Consider the following 26,997-nt stretch of genomic DNA (forward strand, 5'->3'; position numbering starts at 1 on the left):
GTCTCTCATTTGCAGTGGCTGGAAATCACAGAAATTCTTCACGTTTTTTTTGCACTGTATCAACTGGATAAAGTTTCTATAGTCAAGTTCATGCTTCTTATACAATGTTGAAAGTACAAGTGCTTCAGCATAGACCTTGAATTGTGTTAAATCAGAAGAATTTCTTAAATGCCATTCATTTGATAGACATTTATTAAGGCCTTACTGGATAATTAGATGTGTGATCACAGAATTGGAAGAATATGAAACCTGCCCTTTGGGGCTGTCATTATGAGGAGCAGACCCGACCAGATAGTAACTAATTAGAGAAATAGCTTAAGTGATATATTCATTTATTCGTTCAATAAATGCTTTGTAGATACCTACTATATACACGTCATATAGTAGAGACAGTATGTAGTACCTGCAGTTTGGAATTTATTGTTTAGTAAGGGAGATTAACAGCAGATAAATGTACAACTTGTGATACCATGTAATATAACAAATAATAAAATAATACTTGTGTTATTTACCATGAAAGAGAAGCAGGGCTAATTTGCAGAAGTGGTTCCCAAAAAGTGATTTCTGGACCAGTGGCATCATATCACCTAAGATTTTATCATAAAGACAAAATTCTTGGGATCCTAATCTAATGAAATTCTGTGAATGGGAGCCAATGAATCCAGGTGACTTTCATGCATGTTAAAGTTGGAGATTCACTGCTGGGAAGGAAACCATGAAAAAGGTTTTCGTTGTTCTTGTAATTTTTTTTTTTTTGATACCAGGGATTGGACCTAGGAGCACTTAACCACTGAGCCACATCTCTAGTCCTTTTAACTTTTTTTTAATCTTGAGACAGGATCTTGCTAAATTGCTTAGGGTCTTGCTAAGTAACTGACACTGACCTTGAACTTGAGATCCTCCTGCCTCAGCCTCCATAGTTACTGAGATTATAGGCATGCCTATAATCTTTCCCTAACCCATTGAAGTTTTAAGAAGAGCAGTCACTTCAAATTCAGTGGTGATTAGTGGGATCAACGGGAGGAGGGATCAAAGGGGAAATTTTAAAGAAAGAGAACAGTATGGATACTGTTTGAATCATTGGGCCAAGAAATAATGAAGTATGAAACAAAAAGAAGGAAAGAATTTGTAAGATAGTTAGCAAGAAAATTGTCTGAATGGGTAACATTTTGGTGTATGAGAAGAAAAAGAAATGAAGAGGACCAATACATTTCTTACTTGTTTTTCTGGATGAAAGAATGAATTCAGGACTAAAAAAGTAGGGGAAATTATCAATCTAATTTTTTGTTGATGTTATATTAAGTTTTGAGCTACCTGAAGCACACCAAAAGTCGTCTACTAGACAGTTGACATTTTGGATACCATGGTGCCTGGAGCGAAGGGAGGAAAGATGAGCATCTGCTGGACTTATACCTTAGCAAAACATTTTCAGTGGTGTGTCTAGAACAGAAAATGAGAATTCAGTTAAGAGGTAAACAAAACTGCTCTTTTTCATGGCATCTTGTGGACGATCAGCTGTACCAAGATGAAGTGGAACATCTCCTTCCCACTGGCTGCCAGAAACTCATTGAAGTGGACAATGAACGCAAACTTGGTACTTTTAATGAGAAGCGTATGGCCACAGAAGTTTCTGCTGACGCTCTGGGTGTAATGAAAGGGTTATGTGGTCCGAGTTAGTGGTGGGAACGACAAACAAGGTTTCCCCATAGAGCAGGGTGTCTTGACCCATGACGCGGTTCACCTGCTACTGAGTAAGGGGCATTTCTGTTATGAGCCAAGGCCAACTGGAGAGAGAAAGCGCAAATAAGGTTGCATTGTGGATTCCAATCTGAGTCCATTCTTAACTTGGTTATTGTAAAATAAATAAATAAATAGATAGATAGAGGAATATTTCTGGACTCACGGGTACTACTGTCATCTACTGGACCCAAAAGAGTTAGTAGTATCTGCAAACTTTTCAGTCTAAGGAAGATGATGTCCATCAATACATTGTCAGAAAACCCTTCAACAAGGAAGGCAAAAAACCCAGGACCACCAAAGCACCAAAGATTCAGCTTCTCATTACTCCAAGTGTCCTGCAACACAAGCACCAGATTACTGCTCTGAAGAAACAGCGTACTAAGCAGAATAAGGAAGGCTGCAGAGTATCGCAAACTTTGGGCCAAGAAAATGAAAGAAGCCAAAGCAAAAATGCCAGGAAGAGATCACTAAGAGACACAGGCTTTCCTCTCTGAGAGCTTCTACTTCTGAGTCCAGTCAAAATGAAGAATTTTCAAGAGTAACAAATAAGATCAGACCTTCAAAAACAAAACAAAAAAGAGGTCAAGAAAGATGGTTGACTTAATTCCACTTCTTTTAAGAAATTTATATTATTGATCTTATATTGCCTATATATTCATGACTGTGTAAAAATAAATAAGATTGATCCTATAAACTAGCCATTATTCTATTGATAATGCAGAAAGAACTAGATCCATAATTTGCTGTGATTTAGAGAATCTTAAGAGTATTATTATAAATGTTAAGAAATCTCTTCAAATGGACAAAGAGACTAGTTCATCTGCTACTAAAAAGAGATGCATTTTATGAGGATTATGAACAGTGTCCACATTGTCTACAGATTTCGTATATCTGACTTTCAGAAAAGATTACGTCCCACTATGCCCAGTTATAATCAGTGGTTATCAGTAATTCTCTTTTTTAGTTGTAGATGGATGTGATACTATTTATTTGTTTGTTTTATGTGGTGCTGAGGATCAAATCCAGTGCCTCACACATACTCGCAAGTTCTCTACCACTGAGCTACAACCCCAGCCCTGCAGTAGTTCTCAGTGTGAATAGCTGATAGAGCTCAGTGGCCAATATGTAAGAATTCTAACCCAGGACTCTTTAAGGATAGCAGATTTGCAGAAGAAAGACCTCACAGTTGGTAGTTTTAGCCCTTTTAACTTTATTGTTAAAATAAGGTGATCATAGTGCCATCTTTCAAATGCTGCCACATTTCTTCTGAGATCTGTAAGTAGCTAAAGAACATATATTGTAAAATATTATATCTGCTTCAGTCTTGAAGACACTAGATTTCTGTTGTCTTGTCTCAAGGTCTAGCTATTCTTCATGGTACTGAGAACTGTAATGACATCTTCAAAACTATATTGAGGGCTAGGGCTGTAATTCAAAGGCAGAACGCTTGCCTAGCATGTGTGAGGCACTGGGTTCGATCCTCAGTACCACATAAAAATAAACAAAATAAAATAAAGGCATTCTGTCCATCTGCAACTACAAAAAAATTTTTAAAAACTATATTGAGGATCATTTTAGTCTAGCAGGTACTTTGTGCTTTGTAAGGTTGTTTTTTTGTTGTTGTTGTTTTTAGTAGAAGATGTATTTTGAAAGTAAGAAATATTAACTACTATGTTCTATTTTGTATCAAAATCTGGTACAGATTCAGTGTTCAAAACTGAATAAAACCTCACTGTTTAATTTATAACTGTTAGTTACATGTGGCTGTTGATCACTTGAAATGTGGCTAGTCTAAGTTATACTGTATACCACTATAAAATAGTAAAATGATAATAAAAAATAATAAAATGAATACCAGATTGTTAATATTTAATATAAAATAATAATTTTATGTTAATTGCATGTTAAAGTGATATTTTTATATTCTCGTTTAAGTTGTTGCTCAAAATGACTTGCCTGTTTCTTTTTAAAATGTACCTAACAGAAAATTTTATATAATATATGTGGCTTACATATATTCCTACTGGACAGCACTGGGATGAAGTCTTGGTGGTCTTTTGTTAACTAAAAATGGGGGGGTGGGGCTAAGGCATGCCATTACTGAGCATGAACATACTTTAGTTGTATTTTAATATTGAAATAGTATACAAACTTCTGTTATAGTTTTTAGCCTTAGATCCTAAACAAAGGCTTAGGATTGATTTCAAGTCTGTTTTTTAAAGTTCACAACATGAACACTAAATTCCAAACTCAACCCATCTTCTACCATCTGAACTATTTCTACTCCAGTGTGCTAAAGCCTAAAGTTGAAACCAGGCTGTCATCTCAGATTCCCCTTCCTTCACCCCTCACAACAGTACTGAGATATTGGTAGTAACATCTTAAACCTTTCTGAAACTCTCCCTTCTTCTCCTTTACCACTGCCGTTTTCTTAAGGCTTTCAGTTCCTCTCCCCTAGACTATTGTAGTCATCTTAGAGCTAACCTTGCCTTCTTTATCCCCTACAAAGGTACTTTTCATCTCAGAATCAAGCCCCACACAGGATACATAGTCGTCATCAGTCAGTGTTTGTTGAATGAATGGCCGAGAGAACTGTTAATGTTAATCAGTAGTTGCAAAGTGAAAAAAATCTTTAGTTTTACATTATGTACATTATATAACTGCATACACAAAGGAAACACAGATATAATTTGAACCTCTGACTAAACTTATCAATGCTTTAAAAATATTCTACAACTTTTGCATTTATTGTCTTTAACTCAGGTTTTTCTTTATTGGATCTTCTTGGAAATGATGATATAATAAATGTTCTGTATTTCCATGGAATTTGATTTGCCAGCATAGGTTTATGGTGGTCAGTCCAGGGAATCATTGGTGCCATGCAGACAGCTCCTTGTTTTTGTCTGGAGTCCCCATGGGATTAAACTACATCTGGCACTAAGTAGGGACTCTGGTCTGGCCATCTTCAAAGGCAGGAGGCTGCTAGTATTTATCAGATCTATGTGGATAAGCCAATGGGGAAAGATTAAATTTTTTTATTTTGTTTTCCCTTCCTTTTGTAAGTTACTCTAAAGTAAACCTCCAGGAGTTTATGTACCAAATTAATACATTTTTGATGGTTATTAAAAAGGAAACCTATTTATTTTTGTAAATGTTTAGATTAATATATTTTTGTAATCAGTTTATCTTTGTATAATAGCTATGTACAATCTTCAAAATTAATTTCCTAGGGATACTTTATTAATTTTTTTGGATTTGAGCATTCATGTTTATCTGTTTTAAACATCTTATGTCTGTAGGTCCTAGGACATTGTGTTTGGCATTTGCAAACTTTTATTTATCTGTGTGGGAAACTTACCCAAAATTTCTTTCTGAGGAGATTTTTGGACCTGTATTGACATGGGCCACTACCTTTTCTTTCCTTTGATGCTCCTCACATTTTTAAAAGGTTATTAGTCTTGTGGCTTGGTTTACTTCTTGCTGAAACACGTGGCCCTTCATTTAGCTGACAAAATAAAATGGCTGCATTCCAGGCACTTGTCATGAAGTATAATCTAGAACCTACCATCCAAAGCCTCCCCAAGAGGAATAATGTTTATTCAGATTGCCTGAAGAGTCTCTAGTCTCTTCATTTGTCTATACCTTAAATCTGTCCCAGGATTAAGTAAGTCCCTCTGCTAGTCACATACTTGGATTCCATCATATTGCCGAGGGAGGAATTTCTTATCTCAGGAACAGAAATAATGTGTTTTCCAGGCCATCTGGTTTGTTTTTACATTATGGTCATTTCTGACTTATAATTGTTTGTGTTTCTTTCTTTATGTTGCCTGCTAGAAAGCTTAGCACCAAATACATGGCTCACCTCTAACAGTTTATAGAATTTCCCTGTGCAACACCTTCTTCTTATCCTTATTTTTGCTTACCTAGCTTCATTTTTGTTAAATGTCACTTACCAAATATACAAATTATTGCAAGTTTGACGAATTATTTTCTGAACAAAGACTCATAAAATGCAGACAATAAATAAAAGACTGGTCTAGTTGTTCCCATCCATTCTTAACATACTAGAATTTAATATACCTCTCTATTCCTGTGTGTGTTGTACTACAACTAGTTTAACATATCTGTGTGTTATGAATTCCTAAATTTTAGATTAAGAATGACCTAAGGTTGAAATGTTAATTAAATGTTTTAATGTTCTGTAGTTCTAAAGAAAATAGTGGGATAAAATGTCAGCATACAGGAGTATTTTAAACATTAAAAAAAAATCATCTCTCTGAAAAGGAGGGTAATTGTACAAGTTTGCCTAATCCTTTTGATCTTGGCACACAGCAATACAGACTTCAGTTGAGATTAAAACTATGAATTTCAAAGGAAACATGGCCTTCAGTGTGTAAAATATATAACAGCTGGTTGACTAGTCCATTTAAAACTACACAATAACAATCGTAGACAGAGTGATTCCCTGCCAAAAGATGCACGAGTGCTTGATGGGTATATCAGGATGTGATACTAACACACACTTTTCTCTAGTAATGATATAAATGTAGAAATGAACTGTGTACTGTCTGCTCCAAAAATCTCTCATCTGCCCAACAGTTCAAGGGCAGTTTAGAAGGAGAGAACTCCTTTTAATGATTTCTCTATCTGCTTCTCAGGCTGAACTTCAGTGTGTTATTGACTAAATTTCATTTTTTAAAACTGTCACAGATATATTATTTTTATTGTTAGCATCCCACAATTTTTTCTCTAAATCTTTGATCCCTTTTTTCTCCTTTTTGTTCTTTCTTCGTGACTTACTGGTCTAAAATGTCATTGCTTCACATATATTTTCAAGTATCTAATGTTAAATTTTTCTAGGTAAATTATGTAAAATTTGTTTATGGTTTTGTTATAAATTTGTATTATGTGAACTCTGAAACATTGTGATATATTTGTAATCACTGTAGGTGTAAGTTAAGCTCATGTTAGTAGATTAAAGTTCATTAAATATTTCACTATTTCCACTATTGTATTTCATCCATAAAAGTAATTCTTAAACAGGTTAAATGAACGCATTTTCAGAAAAAAATAAGGATTGATATGGATTTATCACTTCCATCAAATTCCATTTGGAAAGAAATTTGTATTCTGAATGTGTATCTGCCAAATATGAAAATATGTTGATTTTTCTGTGACCTTTTTGGTTTGAGAATTTTGATGCACCTTAGTTAATAGCAGATTTTCTTTTTGCCTTAGTTTACTTCCAGGCAGGAAACTGTGAATTTAAATGTACAATTTTAAATTGTAGATTTAAAATTTCCTAAAGTTACTCATATTCACCACAAATTCAGAACCAGCACTTTAGGAGTTAATGTATCTTATTAGAGGGACAGGAAATCTGGCAACTATTGCAGAAACTAGACCTAATGGTGCACACAAACAATTTGTCAGTCTTCTTAAATGTGAATAGCTTTCCGCAAAGTGGCTGCTCTTGCTTTGTTTGAACAGGCTAAACTTTTCCTTTTTGGACTTTAAATCTTAGAAGTGAAATGCGATCCACATATTCAATCAAAATCATTTAATTCAAAGCATATTTTGATTGGAACAAAGTTGACATGGAAAGAAACTTTAGAATAAAAAAGTTGAAAGGACTTTATATCATATATTTAGCAGGAAAATTTGAAACAGTTCTAATTAGGCTGAAAAAAACAGCTTTCTTCAATGTAAATTACAAAGGTCATATATCAATGTTAAGGAAACATTACCACTAGTGTTTGAAATCCAGCACATGCAAACATAACAGGCCAGTTCATTTTAAATCTGTGTGTGTGTGTGTGTGTGTGTGAGAGAGAGAGAGAGAGAGAGAGAGAGAGAGAGAGCAGGAGGAAGACTGTATTGATTTTATTTCAAGTGAAAAACACTTAAAATTCCAAGTTTATAATTTTGTATTGCCTTTTTGATGATCCAAATTTACTCAAATTAAGATTCTTAATTAATTATAAGTACAATTAAATATTTACCAAATAAAGTTTTCATTCTTTCTCTCATTAAAAGTATGATTCATCAGGAGAGTTAATCAGTGATTTTCACATTTGTATTTGAAATGTATATGCATGGCATTTTGTATCTTAGAACTGAATCAGGCCTTCTAGAAGCCTGGGAGGAGGAATAGTGGTATAAGTATGAAGAACTTTGAATCTGGACTGTAGTTCTATTTCCTTCTGATCATGTGATTATTTCTGAACTTAAAAGTATGTAAATGATATTTGATCTTTTAATTTGACTGTTTATAAAAATCATTTATCCCATAGATATCACTAGTTATTTTTTTAGTTTTTGTTTGTTTGTTTTTATGGTTGGGGATTGAACCCAGGGCCTCATGCATGCTAGGCTAGTATTCTACTACCAAGCCACATCCTCAGCCCTTATTTGTTTGTTTGATTTGGTTTGGTTTTGTATTTTAAGTGGGTGACAGGATAAATAAATATTAACATTAATTGACAATAACAGCATGAGAAACATGAATATTATACAAGTATAGCTTGTTTGTCTTGGTAAAGTTATCTAATAATTTCTTTGTAAATTGAAATCTATTTTCTTTGATTTTACATAATTTTTACATTTGTGAAAATTTTATTTTTAAGGGAAATTGATAAAGTATCTAAAATATGCATAAATAAAATCATGATTCATGCCTTTTATTTTTGAACTTTTATTCTCAAATATCTTAGAAAAGTGAACTTTTTATGTTATCACTTATTTTGACTCCTTTCTACAAAAGAAGAATAATTTTATATAACATTTATATAAATAATTCATTTCCTTAATGGGTTAGTTTCAGGAAAACATAAATTGCATTCTTTCAGTAAGATTTATTATTAGACACATATTCATATGTTATAATTATTTCTGACACAGGGTTACACAAGCCAGTTATTTATGAATAATTTACTATTATCTTTATAATATTAAAGCTTTAATTTGTTGATATCTGCATGAGGACAAAACAAATGAAAATTACTAATAAGTGTTTTATTTGACATCTGTATACTGTACTTTTTAGCATATCTCAAGTGCTTTAGTCTCTGCCTAATAGATCTCATTAAAAAAAACAGATATCATCCCCAAGATAGTTTGTCAAGACTAATATGAGTCCCTCTGGATTAGATTGACAATTTCTGTGAGGCTTCATATCATAATCTTTTCATAGTCTTATTTGATCCTTAGCAATTGGACATTAGTTACTGATTTATTTTATAATAACTCAGATGAGTTGAGTATTATTGTATTGTGTTGGACATTTTAGTGGATTTTCTTTTTTACAGATTTTACTCAGAACACACATCCGATGTAAATGATGTATGCACCCTGCTAGGGGAGTACTAACAATTGATTGGTTGGGTTCGAGAGGAGCATGGGAAGAATGTTACTATCCCCTGGCTGCAGACCGTATTTAATGCCAGTCTTAATGAGGATTGTCTGTCCTAAAGGCTTTGAAAGACTCAGATGCATAACATTCTACTAGCAGTGTGTATGTGTGTGTGTGTGTGTGTGTGTGTGTGTGTGTGAGAGAGAGAGAGAGAGAGAGAGAGAGAGAGAGAGACAGAGAGAGAGTAAATATATAGACTAAATAAGAATTTTATATAATGAATACTTTTAAAAATTTTAGTCTATAAAGAAGATGCTTTAAAGAGTTTAGTAGAGGTTTTATGTTTTTTGTTATAGATTTTCAAAAACAGAAGTTATAAAATGTAGTCCTAGGATTTTTCATTTTCATTGATTTTTTTTTGTTGTTTGTGTTTACTTCTCCTTAATTTCCTCCAGCTTGTCCTTCCTTCTTTCCTCAAGTCTTTGGTAGGTGCATTTGTTTATTAATATATACTCTTGGTTAGGCAATTGTTATTCACTGATACCAAGAGGATGCTAAAGTCCTGAGCAGACTTTGTATTAGAAAGATTTTAAAACTTCTTAGAATTCTATGTCATGATTGCCTTTTGGACATCCCTTTTTAAAGCTTTGGTATGTCGTAAGAAATACTTGAAATTAATGAAATTTTTAGGTTAGTTTTTAAAAAATTATTTGAAGTTAAGCTGGGTGCCATGGCACACGCCTGTAATTACTTGGGAGGCTAAGGCAGGAGGATCATAAGTTTGAGACCAACTTGGGCAATTTAGAAAGGCTCTTTGCAGAATAAAAAGGGCTAGGGATATAGCTAAGTGACTGAATGCCCCTGGGTTCAAGCCCAAAACCAAACCAAATAAATAAATAGGTTTTTGAAGTTTATTCCTGAAGGTGGTGTATTTATCAACCTCTGAAACAGGTTCTGCCAATAATTCCATGAATTGATGGTTGATCTATGACAGCTACTGGTAGGACTGCACCATGGCACTGTGGGTTTTCTCTGCATGTGTGTTTGCAGAATAATATGAGTATAGAGTATTGTTTCTTTCAGCGATTTTGCTTAAAATTCTGATGAAGTGTCAAGATGCAAAGCTTTAAGCATTTAAATCTAACCAACATCACCATTTTGAATGTGCATAAAGAAGTAATCAACCATTAGGAAAACTCACAACAAACAGTTCTTTGTTTGATGACACATAAAATAAAATTGCCCTAGTTTTTAGAGCTTTAATATTGAGAAAATTCATTTGTACTTTGTCATTTGCTGAGCCTCCTAGAATTTTATAGTCTCAAATCACAACCCCATGGACACTCAGGAGACTCCTGACTGTTTTATCTTATTAAACAATTTTGAAATCATTAATTTTTAATTAGCTTGAATGCAGGTTTTTTTATTGTTTCAATAGTGTGTGTATAAGAACTAAACGTTTTTTATTTAAACTACTGGCGAGAGTATTATTTACATAAATAAGTATGGGTTCTAAGAATACATACTGTGAATTTGCTTCATATAGTAACACTTCTTAGTAGATTCAGAGATGTTATATGCAAAACTGTTATAGTAGAGTTTTTTAGCAGTTTGTTAACCCAGATTTTTTAACAACAACCAAAAAGGATGTAAACTCAAAGATATGTGTAAGTCCTTCCCTGATTGAAAGTTCTAATTAAGTGAATTGGAGAAAATTAACTGAAATTAGCTGTCAGAAAGTCACATTTAAATGAGTGATGAGCTAGTCTGGCAGTAAACATTTAAATGATATAAATTGCCATTTAAGTGTATGGTTTAATGTTTGTCATGCATTAATGTGACATGAGACTGCGGTGACAATCAAGCAGCTTGCTCTAATTTGAACATATTTAGGGCTTTTGTGTGGAGTGCACTGCACACAAATTAAGACAATTGCTGTTTTTATGTGTCACTTTAAACATGTGCCCCTACTCCCTCCCATCCCAACCCCAGCCTAAGTTAATGAAACAAACGTATCATTTTTGTGTACAACTGGCATTTTAGTTCCTAGATTTTAGATGCATTTTAAACGTGTGTACTTAAAATAGGAATGTACTTCAAATTATTACAAGCTCTTTTCTTCTTATTTCAATTTAGAATATGAAGTAGTTTGTGCTGTCTTATCTCTTTACTAGATTTGCAAATATAATGAATTTTATAATAGATGTCTAAAATAGTAACTTTTACTACAGAAACTAGCTAAATATTTTTTAGGTATACTTTGATGTATTTCAGATACACTTTGGAAGTGAGAATTGCCTTATGCCTATACTTTTATTTATAGTATTATATTTTATAGTATTGCAAAACCATGTTAAATGTCATTAGTTAAGTGGAATTTATTATTTGTATCTAGCCATAAACTGTTTTCTTGTTCATAGGTACTTATTTAGTACAGCATCTGTTTACACAAGAATACCCCGGTGAATTAAAATCTTTTGTCATGTAATAGTTTACATCTCATTGGTTGCTTGCTATAGATGTTAGTAAATTTGGGGACTGGGTGTGTAGATCAGTGGCACTTAGTATGCACAAGGCCCTGGATTCAATTCCTTCAGCACAGGGAGAAAAAATAAAGGTTATTTTAAAACCCACAGAGTTCTTATCTATGCTGCAAAACAACAAAAATACATCATGATCATATACTTTTACTCAAAAAATGGTGCTCATTTCAATGAGATACATTACCAAACATAACTTGGTATACTTTTTAAATTGAGCTTCAACATTTTAAGTTCAAGAATTATCTATTGGTAAACTAATCCATAATGTTAAACTTCTATTTTGGAATTATTTAGAATATTATATAGTATAAAGATGAATACCGTCCAAAAAATTAATTCCCAGTTTTTAAACTCTTTAATATTTATAACTTTGTAAAATTCAGCAAACATGTGTTGTTACCTATTGTATTTTTGCACAGTGCTAGTAAGTGGGAATGTCATGATGAATGGGAAGTGGATCTTGTGCCCAGTATTTCAACTGAATACTTGATTATGTTCATTCATTATTTATTGGACAGTTATGTTAATAACAAAATATTTGATCTGGTTTGATATTAATACCTAGAATAATAATATAAGTATCCAGAATAATTAGTTTGTTAGCAAAAAAAACTCAACCAAAATAACTAAATAATTGGGTTAATAGTTGATGTAGTAGACAACAAAATATTTTAATTCCAGAAATATTATAAATATTTCAAGTAGATAGTAAATTTTTAATGTTTTCCTATTTGCTTTCCCAAAGTCACCTTTACACTGTACAACCTCCAATGTTTGAAGCATAAATTGAGTATCTGTCAAGGCCTGAGTTACAAATGTGACCAGAAGAGGCCCAGTCCTCACAGTGCTTACTGTACTGCAGGAGCATATTGAAACATAAGCAGTGATTCTAGTTCAGAACGATAAGTGCCAGAAAGTCTTTCATCATATACAAAGGAGAACAGATTCTGTTAAAAAAAAAAAGGCTATCAGAATTAATTTTATTTTATTTTTTCAAGGCAAAGGAATTAAATCTAGGGCCTCACACACTAACAAGCACATACTCTAACCACTGAGCAACATCTATCCCCAATTTTGTTTTGGTGAGCTTGTTTTTGATTGTTTTCTGACTGACCTTGAACTGGCAATTCTTCTGCCTCAGCCTTTTAAGTAGCTAGGATTATGGACACCCACCACCAGTTCTGTTTTCTTAAAGTCCTTCTCCTTTTTTATTTAAATTTTATTAGTTTTGTTTATTTTATATTTTGGTTGTCTTGGGGTGGGTGCCAAACCCAGGGCCTCAGGGGTGTTGGGCAAGTGCTTTGCCAATGAACTACATCCCCAGCCCTCTTAAAGTCCCTTTTGGTAGTAAGTTTAATGTTAAACTTTTCTATTTGTTCTAAATATAGCTCCGCTTTAAAAATCGAATTCAGCCTGATGATATTATTTACACATTTTTTTCAGGCCCTGGAAAGTGAATTTGTTTCCTGCCAGCTTCACCAATGGATTGATCTCATTTTTGGCTATAAGCAGCAAGGACCAGAAGCTGTACGAGCCCTCAATGTGTTCTATTACCTGACCTATGAGGGAGCTGTCAATCTGAATTCAATAACTGATCCCGTGTTGAGAGAGGTAAGTTATCTGACTAAAACACAAACTGATGGTATTAAATATTACCTTCACTATCCCTCAGTTGTACTAGTGGAGAAACTGAAACTAGATGGATGAAGTGAATTAAGCAGGGTAAACTATCAATTAGTGACTTAGTAGTGACTTGAACTCAGATCTTCCCTTCTACAAAATGTTTGCCTCAATATGCAGTGAGAGCTTTTTCAGAGCTATTTACCATTTTTGTAGCTTTGGAGACTGCTCACATGATTTAAAATACTAGGAAATTGTGATTAATTAATGAAATATTGGGAGCATAAATTTAAATGCAATGAAACATTTATATGCAATACATAAATACATATATAATTATATTGAAATCAATAGTTGAATCACAGTATAAAACTCTCCTGTGTCATTAAACTTGGTGTTAGATGTTAATGAGATTTGTGTTATCCTTGTGAATTATTTTCTAAGGTATAACACTTAAAGTATAATTTTGGCAAATGCATTATTCATAAAAAGTTCTATGGAGGGCCATGTATTTCTAATCTATTTATACATCCAACTTACCTTATATGAAAAATTATAGAATTGAACAGATACAATCTCAAACATATATATAATTTTAGAAGAGAAACTATATTTAAGAAACCAGAGGCTTTGATTCATAGGAAAAATTGCATATTTTGAAAGATACATTATTTGTGATATGTAAGGTTTATTATTTTTCACCAGGACTTAATATATTCCTTTATAGTTCTACTTATGATGTGAAAGTGTTGAAAATATATAAGGACATTTTAAAATAAATTGGCTTATGTGCTTGATAGAAATTAGTACATAAGCAGAAGCATGGTGTACCAGATATGCATTGGCCCTGACTTGTTCAAGTTTTGAATTGCTGGGGGGTTTTTTATTTTTATTTTTTTAGTTGTTGATGGATCTTTAGTTTATTCGTTTATTTATATGTGGTGCTGAGAATTGAACCCAGTGCCTCACACATGCTGGGCAGGCGCTCTACCACTGAGCTACAACCCCAGCCCCTGAATTGCTGTTTTTTACACCTTAAAAACTGTGGAGGCAGAGAACTAAGTCCTGTGAACTCCTGAAGACACTTCCAAAGCCTCAGAGTTTTTGAAACTGTTTCTTCCAGAACATTTTATTAGAAGGACTTAATTTTATTAGAGGAACAACTGACTGCGTGACATACAACATACATAGAATTCTGTTTGTAAAATTGAGGTCAGATCAATGCGCAAGTAGAATAACAAAATAGTGCGCCATTTTATCCTTAGAATAGAATAGCTTGAGTGTGTTTACCTTCTTTTATATTGTTTTAGTGAGATTTGAAAAGTGTTCCTTTATTCTATAACATGCCACTGCTGCTTCAACACCCATACTGCCATTTTGTTTTTCCATGTTCCCTTATGGTAATTGTTCACATTGCTACATATCTGGTCTACAACTGAATTCACACTATAAAATTGATTTATAATGTTTTACTTCATATACTAGATATTTCTTTTCTTTCTATATAATCTCTGTGTTTTTAACTTTCAAATTCCATAATATTTTGTAAAGTTACTGTGGAAATCTACTTAGCATGATTTTTTCCCATTGTAAGATGCTATTTAAAAAAAAAAAAAGACTTATTTTGGTGTGTCTAAGATGATGTAACCAGCTCCTCCTTCAACTTAAAGTAATCAAAGTCTATGCAACATTTACATCATAAAGATGGTGCTCAACCTGTACCTGTTTGTTATGGCCAGTCAGCTGGTTATTTCCTCTTTCAGTGGCTCAGTATAATTGACTTTTTATTCTGGGTGCCCTCAACATACACCAATGATTTCCAAAGAAGGTTACTGTATTCTGTTTACAGTGTAGTCTTAATACAGCGTACTGGAATGATGGGAATATTCATATCCACATTGTACATTACAGTGCCCTGGAGCCACATGTGGTTGTGCGCTTAAAATGTGGCTAGTGTGATTGAGGAACTGGATATTTAATTTTAATTAATTTTAGTTAATTTAAATTTAAATAGGCACATATGACTAATGGCTACAGCATTAGACAGTGAGATCTAGAAGACTGTCATATATGTCTTTGGTAACTATGTTTTCTGACTGTGATTTCAGGACCTATGACCTGAAAGTGAGACATTAAGTATTTTAAATTAATTTGTTAGGTAAGAATTTGAAATTGGGCATACAACATTTAGACATTAGATATATAATGAAATATAGGTATAAACTAAATTATGTATTTTTTTTACCTCAACTATATCAATAAGGTTTTGTTTTTATTTTTGTGGTACTGGTAACTAAGCAGTACCAGGATTGCTCTACCTCTGAGCCACATCCCCAGCCCTTTTAGTTTTTTATTATGAGACAGGTTTTCACTGTTGCTCAGCTTGGCCTTAAACTTATTATCCTCCTGCCTCAGGCTCCTGAGTTGCTAGAATTACAGCTATAGACCACCACACCTGACTCAAATAAGTTTTTTAAAATTATGATAAAATAAAATACTTAAAATTTATCATTTTTACCATTTTTGAATGTATGCTTCAGTGGTATTAAGAACATTCACATGCGGAAGTGGCTGTGGCCCAGTGAGTGGTACAGTATGTGCTGTGTGTGTGCTTATTGTGCACAAGGCCCAAGGCAGGGCAATAGCATCACCCACATTGTTGTACAGCCATCAGTACAATTCATCTCCTGAAATTTTTAATATTCTTAAACTGAAACTTTCTTCACATTAGAGAATAATTCCCCTTTCCATCCTCTCCTCAGTCCCTGACAACCACCATTAATTTTTTTGTCTTCATGTATTTGATTATTCAGGGTACCTCATATTAATGGAATCTATATTATTTGACCATTTGTTTCTGACTTATGTTATTACTATAGTATCTTTAAGATTCATCCATGTATAGCATGTATGGAATTTACTTCCTTTTTAGGGCTTACTAAATTTCTGTTATATGCCATTGCCACATTTTGTTTATACACTTTTCCACACATGGACATTTTGGTTTTTTCTTACCTTTTGATTTTTGTGAATAATAAAAACATTGGTGTACAGGTATGTCCCTGCTTTCAGTTCTTTGGAATATATGCCCAAAATTAGAGTTGGTGAATTATGTGATAATTCCATGTTTAACTCTTTGAGAAACCACCATACCAAATAAATTTTTAATATTTATTTTCCATGATCATTATTTGTTAATGACTATTTAAAACATTTGTTTAAAGTTTCTTTGACTTCCCTTTCTCTCCCACAATAACTCCCCACTCTGTCCTCTCTTCGATTCCTGGCGACCACCATTCTGCTCTCTGTCTGTATGAATCTGATTACTCTAGGTACCTCATGTAAGTGAAATCATATATTATTTGTCTTTTTTGTGTCTGACAGGTATTATCAGAAAATTAAGTCTTAACCACCCTGATTTATTTTTATATACACATATATTACACATTAGATTCTACATTCGTTAAATATGTGTGACCTATGATGTTCTACATATAGTATGTATGTTTTTGAAATGAGAATATGTCTCTTTGTTATTTAGTGTTATTAATATAAATATGCTTTTAATTCACAAAGCTTTCTGAATGTGATTAAAATATAATCCTTTATTATTGCCTTTCCATAGCATTGGCCAGTGCTAAATCTTATGGCGCAAGGCTGTGTGATAGAATAAACAAATAGATAAAATGATGTAGATTTGATTCCTTTAAAAACTACTAGTTGTTTGAATTGGATCCTACTCAACCTCTATTTCCTCAAATGTAGATTTGGTATGATATTGCCCACCCATAGAGGATTAGATAAAGTATCATTATGTAAAGTGCCTGGCATATCAGATCATAATATTCTGCAGGTATTATTCCTTCCCTCATGTTGTTCCAAGTTAAATCCAGGTTAGAAAACACAACTGTAAGATGACATCATAGAATTATAGCATATTGACACTAGAGAAGCGGTTAGAGACCATTTCCTAGGGTACACATGCAGAGTTCATTGTAAATTGAGACAAGAAGAAAGCAGAAAACAAAAATATGTCATTGATTTATTCATTTTTTTCAATAACCTTTTATTTAACCCAAATTATTCAAATAAGGTTAAAAGGTTGAAAGGCAAGTCCTGCCCTCACTCAGCTAGAGTTCATTATCTAATGAAAAAATAGAAATAAGTAAACAATTATAATACACTGATAAGTTTAGTATTGAGATAAGTATACGCATGTATACGTGCACAAGTACAGGGGATGGGTATTAAACTCAGACTAATTGAACCCAGGCATATTTTTCTGGGAAATGGAAGGTTGGAGCAGCATATTCAAGGATGATTCAGATCACTGAGTAGAGTCATGGGCAATGAATATCTACACAGAAGATACTTCTTAAGTTTGTGGCATGTATATAACAGAGATCATGGATGGAGAACTGGGTGTATATGAAATGGATTGGAGGTGATAAGGTAAGAGGGAGAAAGGAACCAAATCATAAAGGGCCTTCAAATCCATAAAAAGTATGTATATATGCCATGCAAATACATTTACATATTGTTTATAAATTATAAAGGAAATGTAATTGCATTCTAAGACAGTGAGAACAATGGAAGGTTTGTAACATGACCATGTGTGTGTTTTAGAACCTGTCTGGAAGAAGTTTGAAAAGATGAAAACTGAAAAGTGCCTATTGGATTTTTCTCAATAAGAAACCATTTGTGACCATAGATAATAGCTTAGAAGCTAGGGGATTGTGCTATGAGTGGGAGGTGAAGAGATAAACATGGTACAGAAGAGAAAATGATTTAAGGGAGGTTTTGGGGGAGCTTTGTTTTTTTGCTTTGTAGCACTGGGGCTGGAACCCAGGGCTCTACACATGCAAGGCAAGTGCTCTACCACTGAGCTCTATCCCTGGCCCTATGGGAAAAATTGTTAACAACTTTATTGAGATATAATTCAATTCATATGGTATAATTAGGTTATTGAAAACATATAATGGATTTTAGTGTATTTACAAAGTCATGCAAGCATTACAACAATTTAATTTAAGAACATTTTTGTCACTACAAAAAGGAATCCTTGTACCCATTAACAGTCACTCTTAGGGAGACTTTTCTCTTTTGGGTTTTAACTGTGTTTCATTGGAAAAATCCAAGAAATGGGAAGCATGTCAGATATACAGAAAGAAAGCATGGAAGAGACTATCAAGCTAGAAGAAAGTGGAAAGGAACAAAATCCAGAACACAGATAGAGATAAGCTCTGGATGGGAGTGAACCACAGTACCTCTTCTGAAACTGGAGAGAAGGGCATCCTGGCAGGGGCCTTGCACAAGTCAGTGTCTGAATGAGGGGGCAGGGCAATAGCATTATCTATGCAGGTTCCTATCAAGGATGAGCCAATTGTTATGGAAATTTCTGACTAGTGATAGATGCCTAATAGGTACTGCTTTGAAGTTATTAGTTTCTTTCTATTATTTATTTCCTTTATGTAGTTTCAATAGCAAGAAAATCAGTGTTAAAAAACTTGAACAGAGGGTTGGGGATGTGGCTCAAGCGGTAGCGCGCTCACCTGGCATGCTTGTGGCCCAGGTTCGATCCTCAGCACCACATACAAACAAAGATGTTGTGTCTGCCGAAAACTAAAAAATAAATAATAAAAAAATTCTCTCTCTCTCTCTCTCTCTCTCTCTCTCTTAAAAAAAAAAAACTTGAACAGAGGTATATATTTCTGTGTGTGTGTGTGTGTGTGTGTGTGTGTGTGTACAGACACAGGGATGTTTTGCTTGGAAATATGGTGAAATGTATAAAAAGGGATTGAGGTAGAAGAGGGTACAATAAAACTGATAAAGAGATATTTTCCAAACGACAAAATATGGATCTGAGGTGGATTGAATAGATAAGGAAAGCAGGAAGGAGCTGATAAACTCAGAGAGTTTATGTTTTTATTCATTTATTCAACAAATATTCATCTTGTTCAAGGTTCTACAGAGCTGAGCAAGACAAAGTTCCTGCCTTATGGAATTCATATTGTAATGGAATGCACAGAAATAACTAATAGAAACTATAATTACAGTTATGATTTGTGCTATAGAGAAGATAAAGGAGAGTTGGTGGTAGGGAACTGTTTAAGGAGATGGTCACAGGCTGCTTCTCTGTCTTCATGAATTCTGGGATTACAGTAAGACTGTACAAGGACATGGAGGAAAGTGGCTCCTGCTTGTGTGGCCACACTTGTTCCTGTAAGCCCCCGCTGGTACAGCCTCCACGTCAAGTCTTATCTCAGAGCTCCTGGCAGTTGTAAAGCTTTCACCATTGCTGTCTATGAATTCATAAGCCAGCCAGTCACCAGGCCACACCCATCTTTTCTTCAGAATCTTGTTCCAGTGAGGTACTTTCACATCACTAATATTAATACATTTGTACATCCACTTGACTTAATTAAAGCATTGTTTCTTGAAAATCATAGTAATGATACCAGGATAGATTTGTGCCTTTCTTAAAAGTATAAAAAGCAGACCAGACCAATTTCTGTTTGGTAGATCTACTTTTTCTTATTTCTGCTCTAAAATAGTTTAGTTCAGAACACTTTTGCAATCACCCAGTCATACACAGATGCAGGATGACAATGTACAAGTCACATATTTGTCTCTTACTTGGCAAAAGCCCCATTCCTCTGGAGGAAGTTGCTGTTCTAGAGAAAGTGGTTAATACATATGGCATAGTAAGTGATCATAAAAATAATCTCTCTATAAAAAGAGCACTAAACGATAGAAATAATAACCATAAGAGGAGGAAGAGTAATCAGAGAAACAGCCTGCAGCACATTAAACTTTTATGTTGTTTTTAATTTTTAGAAAACAGCTGGGTTATCAATATACATGTCTGCATTTACATATATCACACACCAGAAAGAATTTTTTTTCAGGCAAACATGCTAATCTTTTCCCAAATATCTTGTGACTCCCCAGCTACAGATATATTCTTATCTTTAGCTGTTTATTCTGCAGATGCCTTTACCCCTTTTTATTTCTCTCTGGTATTATTTTTTTTTCTTTTCTCCCTGCTTTTACCATATTTTAATCGACTGTATTTTCCCATTATAAAATATATTCTTTCCTAGACAGGGATGAACAAATAAAAGTTAGTCATTTTCTGGTTATTACTTCAATGATGGAGTTCAGTTGGTGAGAAATAATTTTTTTAAAAACCCTCAACATATGTACATACATGTGTATGTGTGTATATGTCTGTGTGACATAAATTGAATATGGAAGTACAAAGGAGGAGCAGCCAATTAGAGTAAGTCAGATTAAGGAAGTAATAACTGAGCACAATCCTTAGGAAATAAGTAATGAAGTAGATGAAGCAAAAGAAAGAGAAGAAGCATGCAAAGCAGTGAGCGTAGCACGTGGGAAGGAGCATCAGTGGCCGTGTAAGTGGAATAAACTACATGTAGGTGAGAGGCGTAAATGAAGTTGGTGAAAAAGAGCAGCAAGATTGCTGATATCTCCCAAACATATCTGGAAACCGTATGTGTTTATCATTAGTCCAAACCACCATCACTGTCTCCCCAGGGACCAATGTGAAATAGACTTGCTCACCTATTTCTTTACCTACCTACATTCCACTTCCACAGAGCTGCCAAAGTAGTATTTGAAAACTATAAATCAAGTCATGCTACCCCTTACTTAAACCTTCCTATTTCACATTAAACAGAGAGTAAGACCCACATGATCTGGCCATGCCTACATCCCCAATCTAATATCATCTCTTTCTCTCCTTCATTTATGTGTCCTATCATACTGACCTTCTCTCTGTTTCTGATCATGTGAAGTTTAACACTTACTTGACACTCTTTTATGATAGCTATTTATTCTGACTACCCCAGATTTTCATTCACTTTCTGGTTCCTAGTTGTGTATTCATCAGCTTGAAGTTCATCTCCTCCTCAGAGAGGGCTTGCCTTCAGATACACAACCTAGCTGTCTTTTTTTTTAATTGTCTTAGTTCATTTGTGCTACTGTAACAAAGTACCACAGATTGATTTTTGTTGTTGTTCTGAGGTTTGAACCCTGGGGGTGTTTTACCAATGAACTATATCCCCAGCCCTTTCTGTTTTATTTTGAGACAGAGTGTCACTGAATTGTGCAGGTAGGCCTCAAACTTGCAATCTTTCTGCCTCAGCCTCCTGAGAAGCTGGGATTACAGGCATGTGCCATCATGCCTGGCTAAACTGACTAATTTATAAACAATAAGAATTTATTTCTCTTATTTCTGGAGTCTGGAAGTCCAGGAAAAGGATGGCAGCAAGTTTGTATCTGGTGAACTCTGTTCTCCATTTCCAAGGTGGCACCTGTTCCTGCATCCCCTGGAGAGAAGAAACACTGTGTCCTCACAGGGCACAATATGGAAGGCCTAAACTAATTTCCTCCAGCCCTTTTATAAGGCTCGATGCATTCATGAGGATGGATCCTCTTTTTTCACATATAATCACTGACTAAGCCCAATTACTTTTTTTTTTTAAGTTTCTCACACTTCATCATTCTTTTCTGAATCCAGATCCCTTATAATTTCAAGTGTTGAGTATTATAACATTCTCTATAGTCTTTTTCCGCTGTGCAGTTTCTTTTTTCAGTGTACCTTGAAGAATTGAGTTTTCCCAAATTCTCCTTTGTGCAACCCTCCTCTGTTCAATGTCTTCACGTGGTCCCCAGTACTTGATAGATAGAGGCCAAATGCCAGGCACGGATGGGTTTTCTTCCTTTTATTCCCTGTCCTACTACCTTACACAGTGCTCCTTTTTTGTTCAAACTGGTTTTCAGCCACAAATATCTGCATTTCATTTCCTTTCATGCCACTGCTCCTCCTAGAATGAGCACCCTCATCTTCAATTGTGTAAGCTCTATCCCTCTCTTAGAAAGCCCTGCTTGAGTTTCACTTTTTTAGTGTAATATTCACCAAATTTTATTGCCCATTTCTACTTCTGACTAGTATACAGTTGAATCAGGCTTCCTGGTAAAGTTAACTTGTGAGAGGGTACAGAGCCTGTCTACACAAGCGTCAGAATATCATGCACTTCCGTGGGACACCACAGGGAAAAGAGTGCCTTACACTCAGTGCTCACTCAGCAGCAGAGTTTTACCCAGTGCTGGTTATACAGCAAGCGAGCCCAGAATCCTTGTGACTCATCAGGGATACCAGGGAGACAAAATCAAGATTGAGATGAACACGGTTCTTGAGAGCAAAATGGGCTGTAGGGAGGACAGAGAGCCTCAATGGGAACACTGGTGTTGCTACTACAGGGAGCAAATGAATCCCAGGGAAGCTCTGAAAAATGTCAACTGAAGGGAGTAATTCTCATTTCTTCAACCTGACAGGATAGAGTGATATGACAACCACTTCCATGTCTTGCTACAGCAGAGACCATTAAGGACAAGTAAGAAATTTGGGAGGATATATGTGATTTGAAAAAGCTCCTTAGGTAAATCTGTTTATTGTCCTCTTTTCAATTTTCCATGTGGCTTTCCATATAGAGAAAAAACAAATATAAAGGCACAGTGAGGTTTGAAATTGCAGGAAACCTACAGGTATCCTTACTCCTATATAAACTTCAGAAGGTGGGTTGGTAACAGGGTAGCCTAACAAACTTTGCCAAACGCCTTAACTATTTTTCATGAATTCACCTTCACTTAGTCGAAGAGACCAGATGATCTCTTTTTAAAATTCATTTAATATGCAAAATTTTTATTATGGAATAGGGTAACAGATCCCCATCTACCCATTGAACAAATTCAATAATTATTAACATTGTTGGCCTTGAGTTGTCTAAAAAGGGACTCAGTCTAAGCAATGTGCTAGGTAGATTCATTAAAAAGTAAGACAGCATTCCTGCCTTTAAGCTATTTATTTTTTGACCTCTAATGCAAAATTATACTGAAAATGAAAATATACCACAGTATAAAAAATATAAACATTAGCTGTCAGCCTTCATATTTTTTTTCAGAGGGGATGAACAGACCTCAGTTATAAGATATTTAATCCTAAAGTGGTAAATTTGTAAATAAAACTTCTCTAATTAAAATCCTTCCATCCAAGTTCTTAATTTTGGCATAGTGGGGCAGTGTGAAGTTAGGCAGGTCCTGGAGACAGACTGCCTGTGATTAAAGCTGAGCAACACCCCTCTGTAGCACAGTGATCTGGGGCAAGTTTCTTAACCTTCTATGTTTTAATTTTCTCATCTAAATATGATAATAGCTGTAAGTATTTTATTGCATTGTTTTTAGGATTAAATAAGATAACATGAAGCACTGAGAACAGTTGTTGGCACATAGCAAGCCATAAGTTAAGTGTGTATGTTGTTACTGCTAGATAGATAGATAGACAGATGTGTATGTGTGTATGTGTGTGTATATATATATATATATATAAATATATATATATACACATACATACATACATACATATACATAATATATGAATGAATGAGATGTAACACAGTGTCTGGTTGGTGTTAAGTATCAATGGTCATCATTAAGATTAATAATAATAGTTATCCAGTCTCTACTTATATTTCTAGTCTTAGTCCTTTCCAGTGTCCCCTCATCCTATACTGTGACATGCAAGGTGTCATACTGCCTTTTAAAGCCCTGCATATATTCTCTATTCCTCTTTTTTCTATTCCCTTTGTCTTTGTTGCCTCCTCATTCTTGAAGACCAAAGTCAGGTTCCTCTGGCCTCTGGAAGATCTTTCTTGGCCTCCTCTAGACTGTTGCCATTCTTCCCCTATCGTTCTCAGAGCAATGTGCACAAACCTACTTCTCTACTGCCTGTTTATTTAATATTATAAATATAGAATAATTATCTGTCCTGTTGCTTAGGCCATTAGTTTCTTTAAAACCAGAGACTGCCAAGTATTTTTGTACTTCTGGGGCTTGACACATTAGTACGTGTTCAATAAATATTTATTGCATGAATGGCCATACAAGGCAACTTGATTCAGTAGGGTTACAGCTAAGAGACACATTACTACCACGGTTACAGAGCAGCCTAGTATTGAATCAAACATTCCATTAAAACATTTCAACTAAAAGCTTGCTTTATTATTTAGCATTCTTATTCATCAATTCCCAATTATTTCTCTTAGCCTGTTACTACTTTGTATAATAAAACCTGAATTCAGCAGGCAGCATTCCAGATGTTGAAATACCCAGTAATAAAAAAGGCCATGCAAATACTTCAAGATATTCTAGTAAAACCACATAATTATATTTTATAAACAGCATCTCAAATATTACCCAGAGAATTTATTAATGGATTTCCAAATGGAAATATTATGAAGAGATTTTCAACAAGCTGTGTGTTCTACTGTTTTTTATGCCAACTATTACATACTTGCATGATTTTATAGCCATATATATGGGAAAAGCATATAGAGAGAGAGGGGTGGGGGAGGGAAGGAACAGACACACACATGATAGAATGAAAGGAAGAAATAAAGAAAAGAATCAGAATTAAAGGGAAGTAGTTTTGGCTTAGTGACAATGTAATGTTTGGCTTTGACTTAAGAAAGTCTTCTCTGAAGTAAATTTTTTAGTCTAGCTAAGGAAACAAGTCAACTCAGCACAACACCCAGTAATCAATAATAAATATTGTAAAATTTTCTTTTAAGATGGGAGTTAGTATAGAAATAACTTAAAACATATGGATGCAATTAATATATATGCTTCTTTTCTAATGCATACAACTTTAAATTGCAACTTTAAATTTTATCCCCTTCATATTTACATCTAAAACCACTACTGGAAGAAGAAAATAGAAACGAAACAATTTAGTAAGAAAAAATATGCCATTAATATTTTAAATTTTTTAACATTACTCAAATTAAGTTTTAGAAAGCTGTCTTAAAGATTCTAGTCTATCTCTTTAACAAGAAATGTTTAACAAGACTTCAAAGCTTAGATTTAATTCTTTAAATATTTACAGTCAGACCCTCTAGAGATTTGCACTGTGCTACACACCATAATGTTACTTGTGCCGGTTTTTCTTTCCTTAGTGCATTTGAATGTGAATTGGAGAACAACTTGTTGGATATTTGGCAGTCTCCACTTATAGCTAACTAGCCACAGTACCCTTTGGAGCCACTGTTAAAAATCTAGCTTTGATATCAGCAGATTGAAAAAAAAAATGCATATCAAATGAGCACTTAGTCATCATGTCTAAGTTTGTATTTAATTCCCATAGGACAAAAATCCTGATAACATTAACTACTAAGGCCAGCAGACAAGATACACAACAAGAACTGGACAGGATGGGATGAAATCCCCAGCAGAAAAGTATCTACATAGTGTGAGTGGTCTTGCTGGGTGACATCTCTAGCCGGGTTAAAAAAAAAAAAAAAAAAAAAAAAGACATAGTGTTATTTAAAAACATGTAGAAACCAGATTCCCTCTTCACCTAGGGAAAGAAAAACAGTTACTTTTTAGTAGTCAGAACAATATGATCACAATATTTTAAAAATAGTAAATAAACCTAACTCAAATTCTGTAAAAAAAAAAAAAATAAGGTTGAAATGTGTTCAGAGTGCTCTAGAAATATATATATATAAATTTAAACTCAATGAAGCATAAATGTAAAAAATAGTCTTTCAGGGCTAGGGCTATATAGCTCAGTGGTAGAGCGCTTGCCTTGCATGTGTGAGGCACTGGGTTCAATCCTCAATACCACATTAAAAAATAAATAAATTAAAATAAATTAAAAAATAAAGATACTTTTTAAAAAATAGCTTTGGGCTGGGAATGTGGCTCAAGTGGTAGCATGCTTGCCTGGCATGCGTGCAGCCCAGGTTCAATCCTCAGCACCACATACAAAACAAAGATGTTGTGTCTGCCGAAAACTAAAAAATAAATATTAAAAAAAAATTCATTCTCTCTCTCTCTCTCTCTCTCTCTCTTAAAAAAAAAAATAGCCTTTCAGGGAAAATGTAATTTTTTTTTTAATACTTTTTTTTTTTTTTTTTAATATTTATTTATTTTAGTTCTCGGCGGAGACAACACCTTTGTATGTGGTGCTGAGGACCGAACCCGGGCCGCACGCATGCCAGGCGAGCGTGCTACCGCTTGAGCCACATCCCCAGCCCCAGAAAATGTAATTTTTAAATATGTGGCTATGGAATATTTTAAACTTAATCAGATAGATTGAAGACCTTTAAAATTTTGGAAAATTAGACATAAAGAAAAATATTTTTAAAAATTAGAAAAGAATAAGATTGTTATGTTTTCAAATATAGATTTCACTTCTAAGAATTTTCATAAAGAATTTTTGTAAAGAATCAAATGGATATAAAAAGATTTAGGCACAGAAATGGTTACTACAGAACTCTTTGTTACTAAAAATTTGGAGAAAAAAGCTACCTAAGCAAACTATGATAAAGGAATATTAAGTATGTAGAGAACCATTACAATGTGTAAGTTGAATTGAATACATCCTACATGAAAACCAGTTGACAATATACTGATGAAAGAAAAAAATCTCTGGTTCCCAAAGTATATAGAATATGACCTCATATAAGTAAAAATACACACTCTCTGACATGGGTTATGTGAGCACACACACATGCATGAACACTTCATGTAAGGCCTGGAAGGCTGTGTATCAAACCATCACCAGCTGTTCTCTATGGTGAAGATGAAAAGATTGGCAAAATAAAAATCTCTGTTATCCCCACTTTTGACATCTGACAGAGGATGGATTACTTTTGAAAT

General features: G+C 34.2%; 1 protein-coding gene across 6 annotated transcripts in view; it reads left to right on the top strand.

Annotated features, from left to right (window-relative positions):
- Positions 1-26,997, top strand: part of Lrba (LPS responsive beige-like anchor protein) — a 719,595-nt gene that overhangs the window by 631,026 nt on the left and 61,572 nt on the right. For all 6 annotated transcript variants that reach the window (XM_076865289.2, XM_076865291.2, XM_076865292.2 and 3 more), the window contains exon 48: positions 13,078-13,245. In XM_076865289.2, the coding sequence (XP_076721404.2) occupies positions 13,078-13,245 (168 nt within the window). The remainder of the gene's footprint in view (positions 1-13,077; positions 13,246-26,997) is intronic.

Source organism: Callospermophilus lateralis, chromosome 8 (assembly GCF_048772815.1).
Source record: "Callospermophilus lateralis isolate mCalLat2 chromosome 8, mCalLat2.hap1, whole genome shotgun sequence".
In the NCBI taxonomy this organism is placed as follows: Eukaryota; Metazoa; Chordata; class Mammalia; order Rodentia; family Sciuridae; genus Callospermophilus; species Callospermophilus lateralis.